This window comes from Babylonia areolata, chromosome 22 (genome assembly GCF_041734735.1).
Source record: "Babylonia areolata isolate BAREFJ2019XMU chromosome 22, ASM4173473v1, whole genome shotgun sequence".
NCBI classification, from domain to species: domain Eukaryota; kingdom Metazoa; phylum Mollusca; class Gastropoda; order Neogastropoda; family Buccinidae; genus Babylonia; species Babylonia areolata.
The window spans coordinates 15,797,480-15,812,032 of record NC_134897.1 but is presented as its reverse complement, the minus strand read 5'-3'; the positions used below and the strand labels follow the sequence as shown (position 1 = coordinate 15,812,032).

The window sequence follows — 14,553 nt, the reverse complement described above, 5'->3', positions numbered from 1 at the left end:
TGGGGGGATGGGATGGGGGTGGGGGTGATACAAACACTACAGACATCAAAAAAAAGTTGGGGGGATGGGGTGGGGGTGGGGGTGATACAAACACTACAGACATCAAAAAAAGTTGGGGGGATGGGGTGGGGGTGATACAAACACTACAGACATCAAAAAAAGTTGGGGGGATGGGGTGGGGGTGATACAAACACTACAGACAGACATCAAAAAAAGTTGGGGGGATGGGGTGGGGGTGATACAAACACTACAGACAGACATCAAAAAAAGTTGGGGGGATGGGGTGGGGGTGGGGGTGATACAAACACTACAGACAGACATCAAAAAAAGTTTACGTTTAGGACCCCATCTCATTACATACTTTGAATACACAAACACGAATACACAACCTTTATCATCTATACTTTGGTACAGAGAGATTTTCTTTTCTCACAAAAAGTGAGGGCCCACTTCTCACATTTGATTTACATACTTCACACACAAAAAAGGGACCACATCTCACATTCTAAATACTTCACACAAAAATGTTTGGGACCACTTCTTAAAATTCTACATATTTCACAAACAGCTGAAGACCACTTCCTTCAAAGAAGCAGGTATGTTTTCATAAAAACTGAGAAATGAAAAAAGATTATGCAGGCTGTATATCATCTTCCACTGGCCTCACTGAATACATTAACTCACTCAGTATGGTCAGTCCTCTCTTCTCCTCTACACACACCCCTCAGATGTCCAGTGGGTGTCTGAATGACCCAACCTTTAGCTTCCATCGTCAGAATTGTGGTATTCTTTGTCACCATTCACCTCTTCAGTGTAAGTGCCTTCGCTTGCAATATTTTGATGGTGGTAATTGGGGTGAAACGCTGTCAACATCGTCTCTTTCGCTGTTCGTATGGAGAGAGTTAACAGCTGATTTTGGCACACATACACAATCAATGAACAGCTTGACAAATATAACATTTGAGTTTCGATGTTTCAGCCCAAAATTTACAATCATTCAGTGGTCCTGATATGGTAACTGTGGCTTTTCATTTTTTTAAAAAGTGCTCATGCAAGAAAGCAACTTGGTTATATATGGTTCTTATTACACTGGCTGCAAACACAACAGTAGAAAACTCAACATGATTTCACCATTTGTATTTGCATTTCTTTTTATCACAACAGATTTCTCTGTGTGAAATCCGGGCTGCTCTCCCAAGGGAGAGTGCGTCACTACACTACAGCACCACCCATTTTTTTGTATATTTTCCTGAATGCAGTTTTATTTGCTTTTCCTGTCGAAGTGGATTTTTCTACAGAATTTTGCCAGGAACAACCCTTTTCTTGCCGTGGGTTCTTTTATGTGCACTTAGTGCATGCTGCACATGGGACCTCAGTTTATCGTCTTATCCAAATGACTAGCGTCCAGACCACCACTCAAGGTCTAGTGGAGGGGGAGAAAATATCGGCAGCTGAGCTGTGATCCGAACCAGCGCTCTCAGATTCTCTCGCTTCTCAGGCAGACATGTTACCTCTAGGCCATCACTCCACATGCACCCAAAAAGAAAACTGAGCAAGTTCCTAAGTGGTCCTCACTTTTTTGTGTGAAGTACAAAAATGATATATATTCAAAAATATTTCCTGACTTGTAATTGTATATTTTTACTTTCATTTCAACCAGGATTGCAAAATTACTTTCTATTTATTTGTGATATTGTCTATAAATGATAACAATAAAAGATCAATACCCTGCATAAACACATGAGCATATCAAATTGGTCTTCAGCACTTTGCACCACCACCACCACCCCTTCCTCCCAGGCCCCATCTCTCTTTATCACAAACACAGACACATCATTTTCATGTAAAGGACACACACACACACACACACACACACACACACACATACACCACACACACAACTCCATGGAAGTATACACACACACAAAAATATATATATATGCATGCGTGCAGACACACATGATTAACACCTGTGTGCATGCACACACATTCAAATAATGAAACAGTTGAGTGTTCCTGCACAACATCTCTCTCTCTCTCTCTCTCTCTCTCTCTCCCTCCCTCCCTCTCTCTCTCTCACACACACACACACACACACACACAGAAATGCCTGATCATGAACATACATCCACACTGACAGACACCACTGACAGTGAATCATGTGTTCCTGCATACAGTTGAGTTTAAAAAATGATATGACCACCATTACTCCAACAAAGCATGAATTCTTGCCAAGCCACTGTCATAAAAGTCATAATTCATACCAGCAGCAGAAGCTAAAGCCTTCAATCATCTCTCAGTTACTGTTCAAAATCGCAGTCACTCACTCAGAAGATGACAACTTCGGTCATCAATTAAGTGATCTATAATACATGCTTAGCACGCACCTTTCCAGCAAAGGAATGTGGAAAAGCCCATGTGTTTCTGTTAGCATGTTTGTGCACACACCCACACACAGATTGACTGAGGCACACACACACTGGCAAAAGTGAACACACACACACATACAAACACATATGACAGTAAAACGGGAAGCTTGAATAATATAAATACTCCCTGTTTGGTTAAATATCTATCTACCTATATATATATATATATATATATATATATATATATATATATATATATTCTGCTTATACCATGTCAAATGCATCAGTTTGACATGGTGCAGTATATGACACCAAACTTAAGTTTAATTCAACTTAACCAATAACGACCACTGCAGACAAGATAGAAATGTACACCAAAACTTCTATTTTATCATAACCAAAAACATAACCAATGCAGAGTGAAAGAAATGCTCTGTCTGCACCAGTGCACATACCAAGCAAGTGACCAAAGGAAAGGAAACCATGCACATCGGTCAGCATTTCCTAATCCCCTTGGGAGGAAATTGAGACACTGTTCTCTGCAATCTAGCATGCATCCCCTCAACATAACGTCTGTCCAGGACGGCAAGAGCTGAAGAATGCATACTATTCATGTAATGCAATGCATATTTTAGTTTATGCAATTAAAGTTTCTAATATTCGTAATCTGTATGTAAAAAAAAAATATATATATATATACACACATATAATTATACATATGTATCTCACATGAGCACACACACACAAATGGCTTATTTATCATTGTTACAAAACACACACACACACACACACACACACACACACACAAACTGCAAGCACACTGGTTTTGTTGCGCATCTCATCATTCATTACAAAAACAAACAAAAAACGAGCGAACACAAGCCGAGTGCAGTCAAATTTATAACATTTCGTGCAACGAGATTTTAAACAAACGTATATAAAATAAACACTATAATACGCTAAGTATGTGTTTTTGTTTGTTGTTCAACACATTTGCAGATTATAATTCAAGATGCGCAGTGAGTTGGAGTTTAAACTAATACGAATAACCAATCACGAGATGTCTGTGCTTTAAGCGAAGATTTGTTTTTAATTGTGGCGAACTCCGCTGATAGAAACGTAGCCATACTCACGACGGAGTTGGTTATCTCTCAGTCTCACTCACCGCTTTTTCCTACTCCACCGTCACCCAGAATCACAAGCTTAAATTTTCTTCGTCTGTCTCTCGTTCCACCTGATGCTGATGCGCTCATTTTCGGTCACTTCGTCAGAATTCTGGAAGTTAGGTCTCGGTCACAAGCATGGCTCCCGAGGACTGACAAACGCTGAAACTGTGTCACAGTCCGTGACCTACCGGCAGCCCCTACAACTGTTTTGACACTGGTACAATATACCAACTGGTATCATCACCTTCTAAATTTAGCCCTCCTTTCGTCGTTTACGAACCTTGTTAAAAACTGCTCGCTGATTGGTCTTTCACGACTGCGAAATTTACGACGAGACTGCCGATTGGGTGAAAATCCTTACGGTCGCATTCTCACATGTATTCCCTCACAAGGGGGAGTAGAGGGGTGTAGGGGGGGAGATTGCCCGTCTCGGCCGCTGCACCCGTGAGGTTCGGGGGGTCTGGCAAGCGGCCAGATCAAAGGCCTGAACGTGGCGGGGTCACCTGGTTCGTTTAATACCTTGTTGAAACGGAGCGGGCAGAGCTCACACTTGTACGTGTTTGAGTGAAAGGGACAGGCGTGCTTTGCACCATGTTTTCATCTTCTAGGCTGTATTGTCTAGCCAGCTGAATCTGCATGACACACGCTTCCTTTGTAAACGTCTTTGTTCTTTTTGGGTTTTTTTCCGAGAATCGTTTTTCCTTGTTCAGTCGGTTGGAATGCTTTTCGCATGACGTGTGCGAGCAGCTATGTAGGAAACGAAATTCGATCCAGATAAACAGAATATAACCTTGACACAATTTGTTAAATTTCGTGTAATGTGTACAGCTGAGTGTACTGATACCGTCGCCTCATCATGTCAATTAAGTTAGTCATGCACTTGAACACACGGACGAGAGCATTCAACGAGGGCAAACAATTCTTGTACTGAAGACTTTCGTAATCATTCGAGGCGGCAGACCGGCTGACTCGAGTCAGTCTCGGCGGACATCAGTTGACGAAAATAATCAAACACACTGAACTCCACTGAGTCAGCCACGGTGACTGATTCCAGCAGTTTGAACGGGCAGTGTCCATTTCACTTCCAGTCTCTCAAGGAGGCATCACTGCGTCAGTTTGGAACCCGAAATCCATATACGCTACACCACCGTGACACCTGCTACCGGCCGGACTTGAAGCAGACCTCCCATTGACAACTGAACAGCATAACCCAGCCGCTGACGCACTTAGTGTCACTGACTGAGGCCTTGCCGAGTGCATACATAGTTCACTCGTCTATGGCCTACCCGACTGTCAGTCAGAGTGGGTTTATTATTTTACCGGATAATTTTGCCAGATGACAATAGGCTTTTATTGTCATTCGTACTTTTTCAGTGCGTGCTGAACACGGAACTTGACCTCAGTTGGTTTATTGCCGTCTCATCCCTATGAAAAAACGCTCAGTTTGATAGTTTCCACGGAGTCAAACTCCACTGAGTCAAACTGTGACGGACATCAGTCATGGCCGGCCGGGAAAAAGGTCCAGAGCGGGATTCGAACCCACACGGAACCCTCATGGATTCTCCGGCCACTGATGTTGGCACTGCAGCTGAGCTTCTTGTTAACAAGTTCTGCCACCTTCACCACCCTTGTGTCCACACTAGCAGACAAACACGACAACAGATATCACTGCCAGTGCAGTCAAAGCATACGGATTGGACAAACACACACACACACACACACACACGTATTTATTTGTCAGTCAGTTCAGTTATTTATGATTGGCACTCCGCACTGAGGAGCGGGTAGCCGCAAGCCCGAAGAGCGGCACAACACAGTGCGAAACAACTGTCGCTTCCAGTCCCGCTGTGCATATCAACTTGAATTGGAACACCGTGACAAACATGAACCTGGCAGTTATGAGAGACTTCTAAAACCACCACATCACCCCAAGAGCAACTGGGTTCAGGTTCAGTACAAATTAAACCATGACGCTTCTTCCATCTCTTCACTGTTATGCCGGGGAAAATGTGACATCTGGGCCTGGATTTATCAAGTTATTAGATATAGGCCTATCTATTCAAACATTTAACTATCTATCTACATTATATATATATATATATATATATATATATATATATATAAAATGTGTGTATGTGCGCGCGCACGTGCCTGTGTGTGTGTGAAAGTGTGTGCATCAGTGTGTGTGTGTGTGTCAGTATGCATGGTGTGTATGTGTGAGTGTGTGTGTGGAGGGGTGGGGGGAGGAGGGGTTGGGGGGGGGGGTCTGCGCGCGCACGTGCCTGTGTGTGTGAAAGTGTGTGCATCAGTGTGTGTGTGTGTCAGTATGCATGGTGTGTATGTGTGAGTGTGTGTGTGGAGGGGTGGGGGGAGGAGGGGTTGGTGGGGTCTGTGTGTGTCTGTGGAGCTATACCTGCTCTTGTGTAGTGTCATCCTCCGTGAGGGAGTCAGTAGTCTCATTGCCGAGCACTTTGCAGTGAGAGGGAATCCATCGCAGGACGACAGCGTGGCTCCTGCAAAGGGAGCCGGCAAGAGCGGAGGACTGGTTATTTATATCAGTGGTTTTTTGTTTTGTTTCTGGACTGGAAGGCCTGCAGGAGGGACAGGGCATCACTGAGTCAGGAAAACTACGTTGTGGGCAGCATGAGCGCTGACCTCGTTGTGGGCTGCTGCTGTTTTCGGGGCGGCTTCTGCTTCAGCCGTATAGTTTGTGGAGTACTAAAGGCCGTAGCTAAGTACCGGTAGCAAAGCAGATATTTTCTTCTCTGCCTTCTGGGTACTGACTGTAGATTCCTCAGTCCCACAATTTCGTATAGATTTCTCGGCAGAGCTGTCAGTATATAAACAGGAGTCCATGAATCTCTTGGATAGTGGGTTTAGACGGCAAGGGATGTTTTCTCAAGGCCACTCTGAGAGTCTCTGGGGCCAGCACCAGGGATGCTGAACTGAACGTGGCTGCCGGGTGTTCCTTCTCCCCATGTAGGGACAGCCCAACACTGGGGGATCTATATCTCTTTATGGTTATGGTCAAGGATGTCTTAGTGTTGTAGTTCAAGGCCGGGGCAAAGCTGTTTCACTTAAGTCACCCCTTAGTTGGCTGGAACAGTCGGTCATGCATGGGATAACTTTACAACTTCTTGATTTTGGCAGCTTGGGCAAAGAGGCTGACCTTGGTATCTCAGTCTGCGACGGACCGTCAAGAGGCTGGATCCCTGTGACGGTTTAGTGCAAGCTCCAATATTGGCGTTGACTTCATGGCCCTGGTGATGATGCGGGTTGCCTAGTTTTTCCGATCAAAGTTGGACTGGCTGTTGTGCCACACGCTGTTACACTATACTCAATGTAGAGAATCCTGAGGGTCGTGGTGTCTCAGCTCCCCAAGTAGTTCATGCCAGCTTCTTTATAAGGGCACGTCGTTCCTCAGTTGGTTTCGGCTTCTGCCTTCTCTGCTCGCTTCTTCCACGTCAGGTGCCCGTCGAAAGTTACACCAAGGAACATGGGATTGTCTTCGACATGCAGAGTTTGTCCATCGGTATGCAGCGTGGCCTTCTGTTCCGGTGTTTGTCACATTGAAATGCTGAAGACAGTGCAGGCGGTCTTTTTTGTGTTTTTCACAGCGTTTTGTCCAGCCTTCAAGAACGTCCAGCGCCTTCTGCAGCCTGTAGTCAGCTGTTGTGAGGCGATCCTCCGAGCGCCAAAGGACCAGATCATCAGAATATATGGCTCCCTGGACTTTGTGTGACAGATCTCTGATGATGTCGTAGATAAAGATCTTTCATTGTCTTCTTACGACTGTATGCTTCATTGAGATGTACTCTCGCCTGTCCTATTTTTTAGGTACTGGGGAATCCATTGGTACATCAGTACGACTGGTCACACTGCTCTTTTTGAAGTTTTAAGCAGAGCCCATGTTTCCACACCTTGTTGAAAGCTTTTTCCATGTTTATCCACACCGTCAGAGTATGTTGTTTGTCCTGAAAGCCATCCTCGATCTTCTGGCAATATAGATCACCTCGTCTTCCCTGATGCCGGCCTGCTCTGGAGTGATGATGTTGTTCTGTGTGTGCCATACAAGGCGCGTGTTGATCATTCACTCCATGAGTTTGCCAACATAACTGGTAACGCTGATGGGACGGTAACTGCCTGCTTTCATTTGTTCCTTGCCCTTCTTGTGGGTGGGCACCGCAAATCATATTCTCCGTCGCCAGTTCTGTGGAACATGCCCATTTTCAGCTATTATTGGAGAGAGGGAGGTGTTTGAATGCCGAAGCGCTCAAGCATCTCGTTGAAAACTTCATCAGGGCCAGGTGATTTCTTGTCCTTCAAGGTCTTTAGTGTTTCCTCCAGTTCCTTGTTGAAAGGCTTTTTCATATATTCTGGTGGATCTTGTTCATCCTTGTGGTTCTTTTACTCATGAACTTGTTGTTTCCTGTCTTCTGGAATCTGGGAGTTGCTGATCTGCTCATAGCTGTCTGTAAAAACGTTTGCTGCTTCCTTCCCTGTCATTATCTCCTGGTCTTTTTCAATCATGACAGGGGCTGACCTAGTGTCCTCATCATCCATTGCCTTGATAAGATTCCAAAGCTTATATCCATCTCTGTCAAGGTTCAGCTTTTCTGTTTCTCCCTCCAACTCGTTCTTGCAGCTTGATGTAAGCTTTTCGATATTTGACAGAACAGGCTTTGAGAGCAATATTGTTCGCTGGAAATGTGTTCTTTCCTTCCTGTCTATTCTGTAATCCTGGCTGCTTCCTCTTCCAGCTCCTGTAGTTCCTAAGTCCATTACAGCCTATAGTTGTTGGGTTTTTTTTCCCCGAACGCCGAGTGGAATTGTTTCTGAGGCTGCTTTTAGGAATAGCCTGGTTGAAGCAACTGGAGACTTTGTTGCTGTTGAAGTCATCCACCTTGATGCCTTTGCAGTATTCGTCAGAGAGGCGTGAGAACATTTCCAACTCTGCTTTTTCTTTCTGGGGAAGAACTTCGGGTTGCTGGGCCTGTACTGTAGGTTGATGGCCAGTAACACTGATGTATGGTGACTGCCTGCCAACTGCCTCTGCACGTTACTCGGCTTGTTTTACAGCCAGGAAAGGTCTTCAGCTGCAAAGGCTAGGTCTGTAATCGTTGAAATCCATCGACAAGAGATCAAGGGTTGGTGGGTCTTCTAGATCATTCAGCAGGAGCATATTCTTTTCAGTCTGCCAGTCCTCCACTTCATCTCCTCTTCGGTCAGTTTCGTCGTAACCCCATCATGAATAGTGACTGTTGGAGTCACCAACAGCAAAGCCAGGTTTCAGGTGGTAAATGCAATGAGCACGGGAGATCTTCGTCTGCAGGACAATACAGGTTGAGGATTGTGATAATTTGAGTTATAAACGTGCAAGATCACACCAACACGTGCACACTCAGACACTCACACATACACACACCTCCAACACCAGACCAGTCCCTCATCCATTCTCCACACGTCATTGTTTGAATGTGTATCGATGTGCTAAAAAGAATGCGTACATACATGTCTAAATCACCTTGTAGTGAAGATTAATGAATATACAAGAATCCAATGAAAAGAGGAGCACACACGCACACACACACACACACACACACAGACACACACAGATAACCCACATGCAACAATTTGCGCTGTGAGCCACTGTTTGAAAATAAACCCAGGCCTGGTAACTCTCAAGACAAACACGCCAAGGCCCCACCCTACACAGAGTACACTGCCATCATTGATGGCGGCAGCTGCCCAGACCATGACAGGACCGCTACATGACTGCAGGTGACGATCACACCTCGGGGATCTCATGGCGTTCACACCTCCTCGACCCCCCCCCCCCCCCCAACTCCCCTTCCCACCACACGTTCACGAGAACAGCGTTAAAAAAAAAGCCCGGATACATAAATGGACCGGTATGCAGTGCACCTTATGCGGACAATCGTGTACAGAGTCAGTTTACCAGTGTTTGAACTGTGTAAGCAAAGTCGGATGCAGTGTCTCCCATAACGCACTATCTTGAGTCCTTTATTTCAGTACTGTATGCCCCAAGGACGCACACAATGTTCCCAACATGATTTTCCCGATAGTTCATGTACAGTGGAAACCGAGAAGCCGCTGCCGTGAGCAAGAAAAGTCTTCAACTTGACAAGATGTTTTCCCTGTGTTTTCTTGCGCACTCGTGCGTGTGTGTCTGTTTGTTTGTTTTAGTGTTTATTTCAAATTGAACATGGGGACTCTTAAAAATCCTGGAATGACCCCCCAACATTTACATAGAGGGTTCCCCCGGGACCCTTACATTTTATCTTTATTTTGGGAAGCACTGGGATTGCTTTGTGGGTGTGGCTTGCTTTGCCTCTATGGTTGGTGCTGTTCCCTGTTTGTGGGCTGGACAATTTATATAAATTTGTACCTCTACGTCTTTGAGTGCAGTTAAAGTTTTGGTGAATCTATGTAGACACTTGGACTTTGGCATATGTATACCCCCAGCTGTCCTTAACTATAATTTATGTATAACCCCTGACTGTCCTTAAGTGTATGTATACCCCTAGCTGTCCTTAACTATAATTTATGTATACCCATGACTGTCCTTAAGTGTATGTATACCCCTAGCTGTCCTTAACTATAATTTATGTATACCCCTGACTGTCCTTAAGTGTATGTATACCCCCAGCTGTCCTTAACTATAATTTATGTATACCCCTGACTGTCCTTAAGTGTATGTATACCCCCAGCTGTCCTTAACTATAATTTATGTATACCCCTGGCTGTCCTTAAGTGTATGTATACCCCTAGCTGTCCTTAACTATAATTTATGTGTACCCCTGACTGTCCTTAAGTGTATGTATACCCCCAGCTGTCCTTAACTATAATTTATGTATACCCCTGACTGTCCTTAAGTGTATGTATACCCCCAGCTGTCCTTAACTATAATTTATGTATACCCCTGACTGTCCTTAAGTGTATGTATACCCCTGACTGTCCTTAAGTGTATGTATACCCCTAGCTGTCCTTAACTATAATTTATGTATACCCCTGACTGTCCTTAAGTGTATGTATACCCCTGACTGTCCTTAAGTGTATGTATACCCCTAGCTGTCCTTAACTATAATTTATGTATACCCCTGACTGTCCTTAAGTGTATGTATACCCCTGACTGTCCTTAAGTGTATGTATACCCCTAGCTGTCCTGAACCATGAGTGGAAAGTGGTGCTGTGGTTACGAATATAGGTCAGTGTTTCAGATGCATGTACACATCTGGGCCCTGCACAATACTTTGGAAATGTTGCTGTCAGTGGCACCCTGTGTGAGAGAGAGAGAGAGAGAGAGAGAGAGAGAGAGAGAGAGAGAATGCAGCTCAAATTAGGAAGTGAAGCAGCAGCAGCAGTGCTGAGCAAATGTGAGCATTTTCAGGTGATGCACATTGTAACTTGTGCACTCCAAAAATTTGCAAATCTAGCCAGTGTCAATCCAAGCCTATCTGAAAAGTGCTGTTGTAAAGACACTGCTGTTGTATGCTGGTACGTTTCAGTGTTATCAACTTAAACTGGTGCAGCCTTAATATTTGCTGATCAGGCATGTTTTGGTGTAGCGTAAATGGATTTGTCTTCAGGAACATAGTGAAGCCTCCTTGAATAACTGAAAGGAATTGAACAACTTGTATCCTCTGAACCTGTACACGTGTTTCTTTTTGGCAATCAAAGAAGACACAATTACCTCCCTTACAGTTATCCACTTATATCATTGCAACTCTTTTTTTTAATTTTCATTATTTTCTTAAAAGTGGAATGACACACACACACACACATATATATATATATATACATATATATATATATATATACATTAAGTGTACTGATTTCCTGCATTGTTATTGAGTCCATTTACAAACAAACTGAAATATAACTAACACATTTAAACAATGTGTGACAAATTTTTCACCAATAACCAAATTACCAATGATTAGATATTAACTGATAATTCACTATTTTAAGATACCCATATACCGATAATCAACTATCTTAAGATACCCATATATGTGAATGGAGCCCTTAAGGAAAGAGGAGAGTGGGCAGACCAAAGCAGACCTGGAGAAGAAGCACAGAGGATGAGATGAAGGCAGCTGGATGGGCATGGGCTTGGCTGAATGAAGACAGCCCAAAACCTGAGTCCGCTGGAGGAGTGCTGCTGCAGCCCTGTTCTCCACAAGGAGTCAAGAGGCATAATAAGCCAAGTCAAGTCATATACTGGGACAAATTAAACTGACATGAACAATAAAATCTCAGGAACTGCACTGCCTAGAATTGGAAGATGTTTATGACGGGCGCCATGGCCAAATGGTTAAAGCGTTGGACTTTCGATCTGAGGGTCCCGGGTTCGAATCACAGTGACAGCGCCTGGTGGGTAAAGGGTGGAGATTTTTACGATCTCCCAGGTCAACATATGTGCAGACCTGCCAGTGTCTGAACCCCCTTCGTGTGTATACGCAAGCATAAGATCAAATACGCACGTTAAAGATCCTGTAATCCATGTCAGTGTTCGGTGGGTTATGGAAACAAGAACATACCCAGCATGCACACCCTCGAAAGCGGAGTATGGCTGCCTACATGGCGGGGTAAAAACGGTCATACACGTAAAAAGCCCACTCGCGTATATACGAGTGAATGTGGGAGTTGAAGCCCACGAACGCAGAAGAAGAAGAAGAAGAAGAAGGAGGAAGATGTTTATGAGTCAGTTCACAAAGCAAGTGCCCTCCCCCCATCCCCCCACCCCTCCTGCTGCTCCCCCTCTCCACTTTTTTTCCACCACTCTACCAAACTTGATGTAAATACCACCATATTATGATCCATAAATGGGAACCACATTTCAGCCCCATCACTTGAAACAGGCACATTGAGACTGTCATATGTATGGACCATTATTTATCTGGTTTCAGTTCTGAGCCTTTGACGGTTGGAGCAAGGATTTGTTTGCTTGTTTCACCAGATGTTCTTGAGTAATTGTAATTTTTTTCTCTCCATTTTTAGTGAAAATCATCTAAAAAATACATGTACACAAACAAAACAAAAACAAAACAAAAAAAACCCCCAAAAAACAAAAAACAAAAAAAACAAAAAGAAAAAAAAGAAAAAAAGAAGAAATAAAGAAATAAAAAGATCTATGGTTTGTGTAATACCACATCAACCAGTAAATAGAAGAGGTACTTTGGATCTTTTTTTTTTTTGTAAAGAAATTTTTCTTGGTCAATTTCAGTCCCCTGTTTGTTAAAATATATAATTATGTAGTTTATTTATTTATTTATTGTAAACCTAAACCATGTCATAACCAGTGAACATGAAATCCAGATGTCATATATTTCACTGACAGAGAGTTATTGTCTTGCTTATTATTAGGGAGATTTTTTCATAACCAGTGAACATGAACTCCAGATGTCACAGATTTCACTAATTCAGAGTTATTCTTTTGATATTACTAGGGAGATTGTTTGTGTGTATGTGTGTGAACATTCCTGTATGAGAGCATGCATGTGAATGTGTGTGTGTGTGTGTGTGTGTGTGTGTGTGTGTACAATAATTGTGTATATGATATGCACAAATCATTGATCCCTATCTATCCTGATATTAAACTGAACATCACAAGGGTGAACAAGAGAGAGAGAGAGAGAGAGAGAGAGAGAGAGAGAGAGAAGCACAGACAGAGAAACAGAGATAGAGATATTAGAGAAAGACATAAAAGAAGTGAGAGATAACACAGAGGGCAAGACAGAGAGAGAGAGAGAGAGAGAGAACAGAGAGGGCAAAAATAAGAGAGAGAGACAGAGACAGAGAGAGAAAGAGGCTGACAGAGAAAGAGAGAGTGAGAAAAAAAAAAACAACAACAAAAAACCCCATCAAAAACATACACACATAACACACACACACATCTTCCAATAAACATAGTTTTTTTTATCGTTCAAACTGTAGGCACATAATTATGTTCACTGGCTGCTCCATCACAGTGCATTGCTGACTGCAGTCACATAAAATCCTGTCACAACAAACCTTTACAGTAACACAAAACCTGTCACACCAAGCGTTTACTGTAACATAAACTTCTCACACCAACCATTTACAGTAACACAAAACCTGTCACACCATGTGTTTACAGTCACAGATATCCTGTCACACCAAGTGTCTACAGTCAATTAAATCCCCTCAAACCATGTGTTTACAGTAACATAAACCTGTCACACCAAGTGTTTACAGTCAATTAAATCCCCTTACACCATGTGTTTACAGTAACATAAACCTGCCACACCAAGTGTTTACAGTAACATAAACCTGTCACACCAAGTTTTTACAGGAACACAACACCTGCCACACCATGTGTTTACATTAACATAAAAAAACTGTCACACCATGTGTTTACAGTCACATATATCCTGTAACATGAAGTGTTTACAGTCACATAAAACCTGCCACACAATGTGTTAACAGTAACAGAAATCCTGTCACACCATGTGCTTACAGTCAAATGAATCCTGCCACACTATGTGTTTGCAGTAACAGAAATCCTGTCATACCATGTGTTTACAGAGAAATGAATCCTGTCACACTATGTGTTTACAGTAACAAATCCTGTCATACCATGTGTTTACAGAGAAATGAATCCTGTCACACTATGTGTTTACAGTGAATAAATCCTGTCATACCATGTGCTTACAGTCAAATGAATCCTGTCACACCATGTGTTTACAGTCAAATGAATCCTGTCACACCATATGTTTACAGTCAAATGAATCCTGTCACACCAAATGTCTGCAGTCACATAAAACCTGTCACACCATGTGTTTAGTCACATATATCCTGTAACACTGTTTACAGTGACATAAAACTTGCCACACCATGTGTTTACAGTCACACATATATACTGTCACACCAAGTGTTTACAGTCAAATAAATCCTGTCATACCATGTGTTTACTGTAACAGAAATCCTGTTACACCATGAGTTTACAGTCAAATAAATCCTGTCACACTACG

General features: G+C 43.1%; 1 protein-coding gene across 1 annotated transcript in view; it reads right to left on the bottom strand.

Moving 5' to 3' along the window:
- The window catches only part of LOC143297354 (GTP-binding protein Rit2-like), a 39,363-nt gene extending 35,621 nt beyond the window's left edge, over positions 1–3,742 (bottom strand). The window contains exon 1 of the mRNA XM_076609661.1: positions 3,535–3,742. Within this exon, the coding sequence (XP_076465776.1) occupies positions 3,535–3,622 (88 nt within the window). The 5' untranslated portion in view covers positions 3,623–3,742. The remainder of the gene's footprint in view (positions 1–3,534) is intronic.
- Between the last annotated feature and the right edge of the window lie 10,811 nt (positions 3,743–14,553).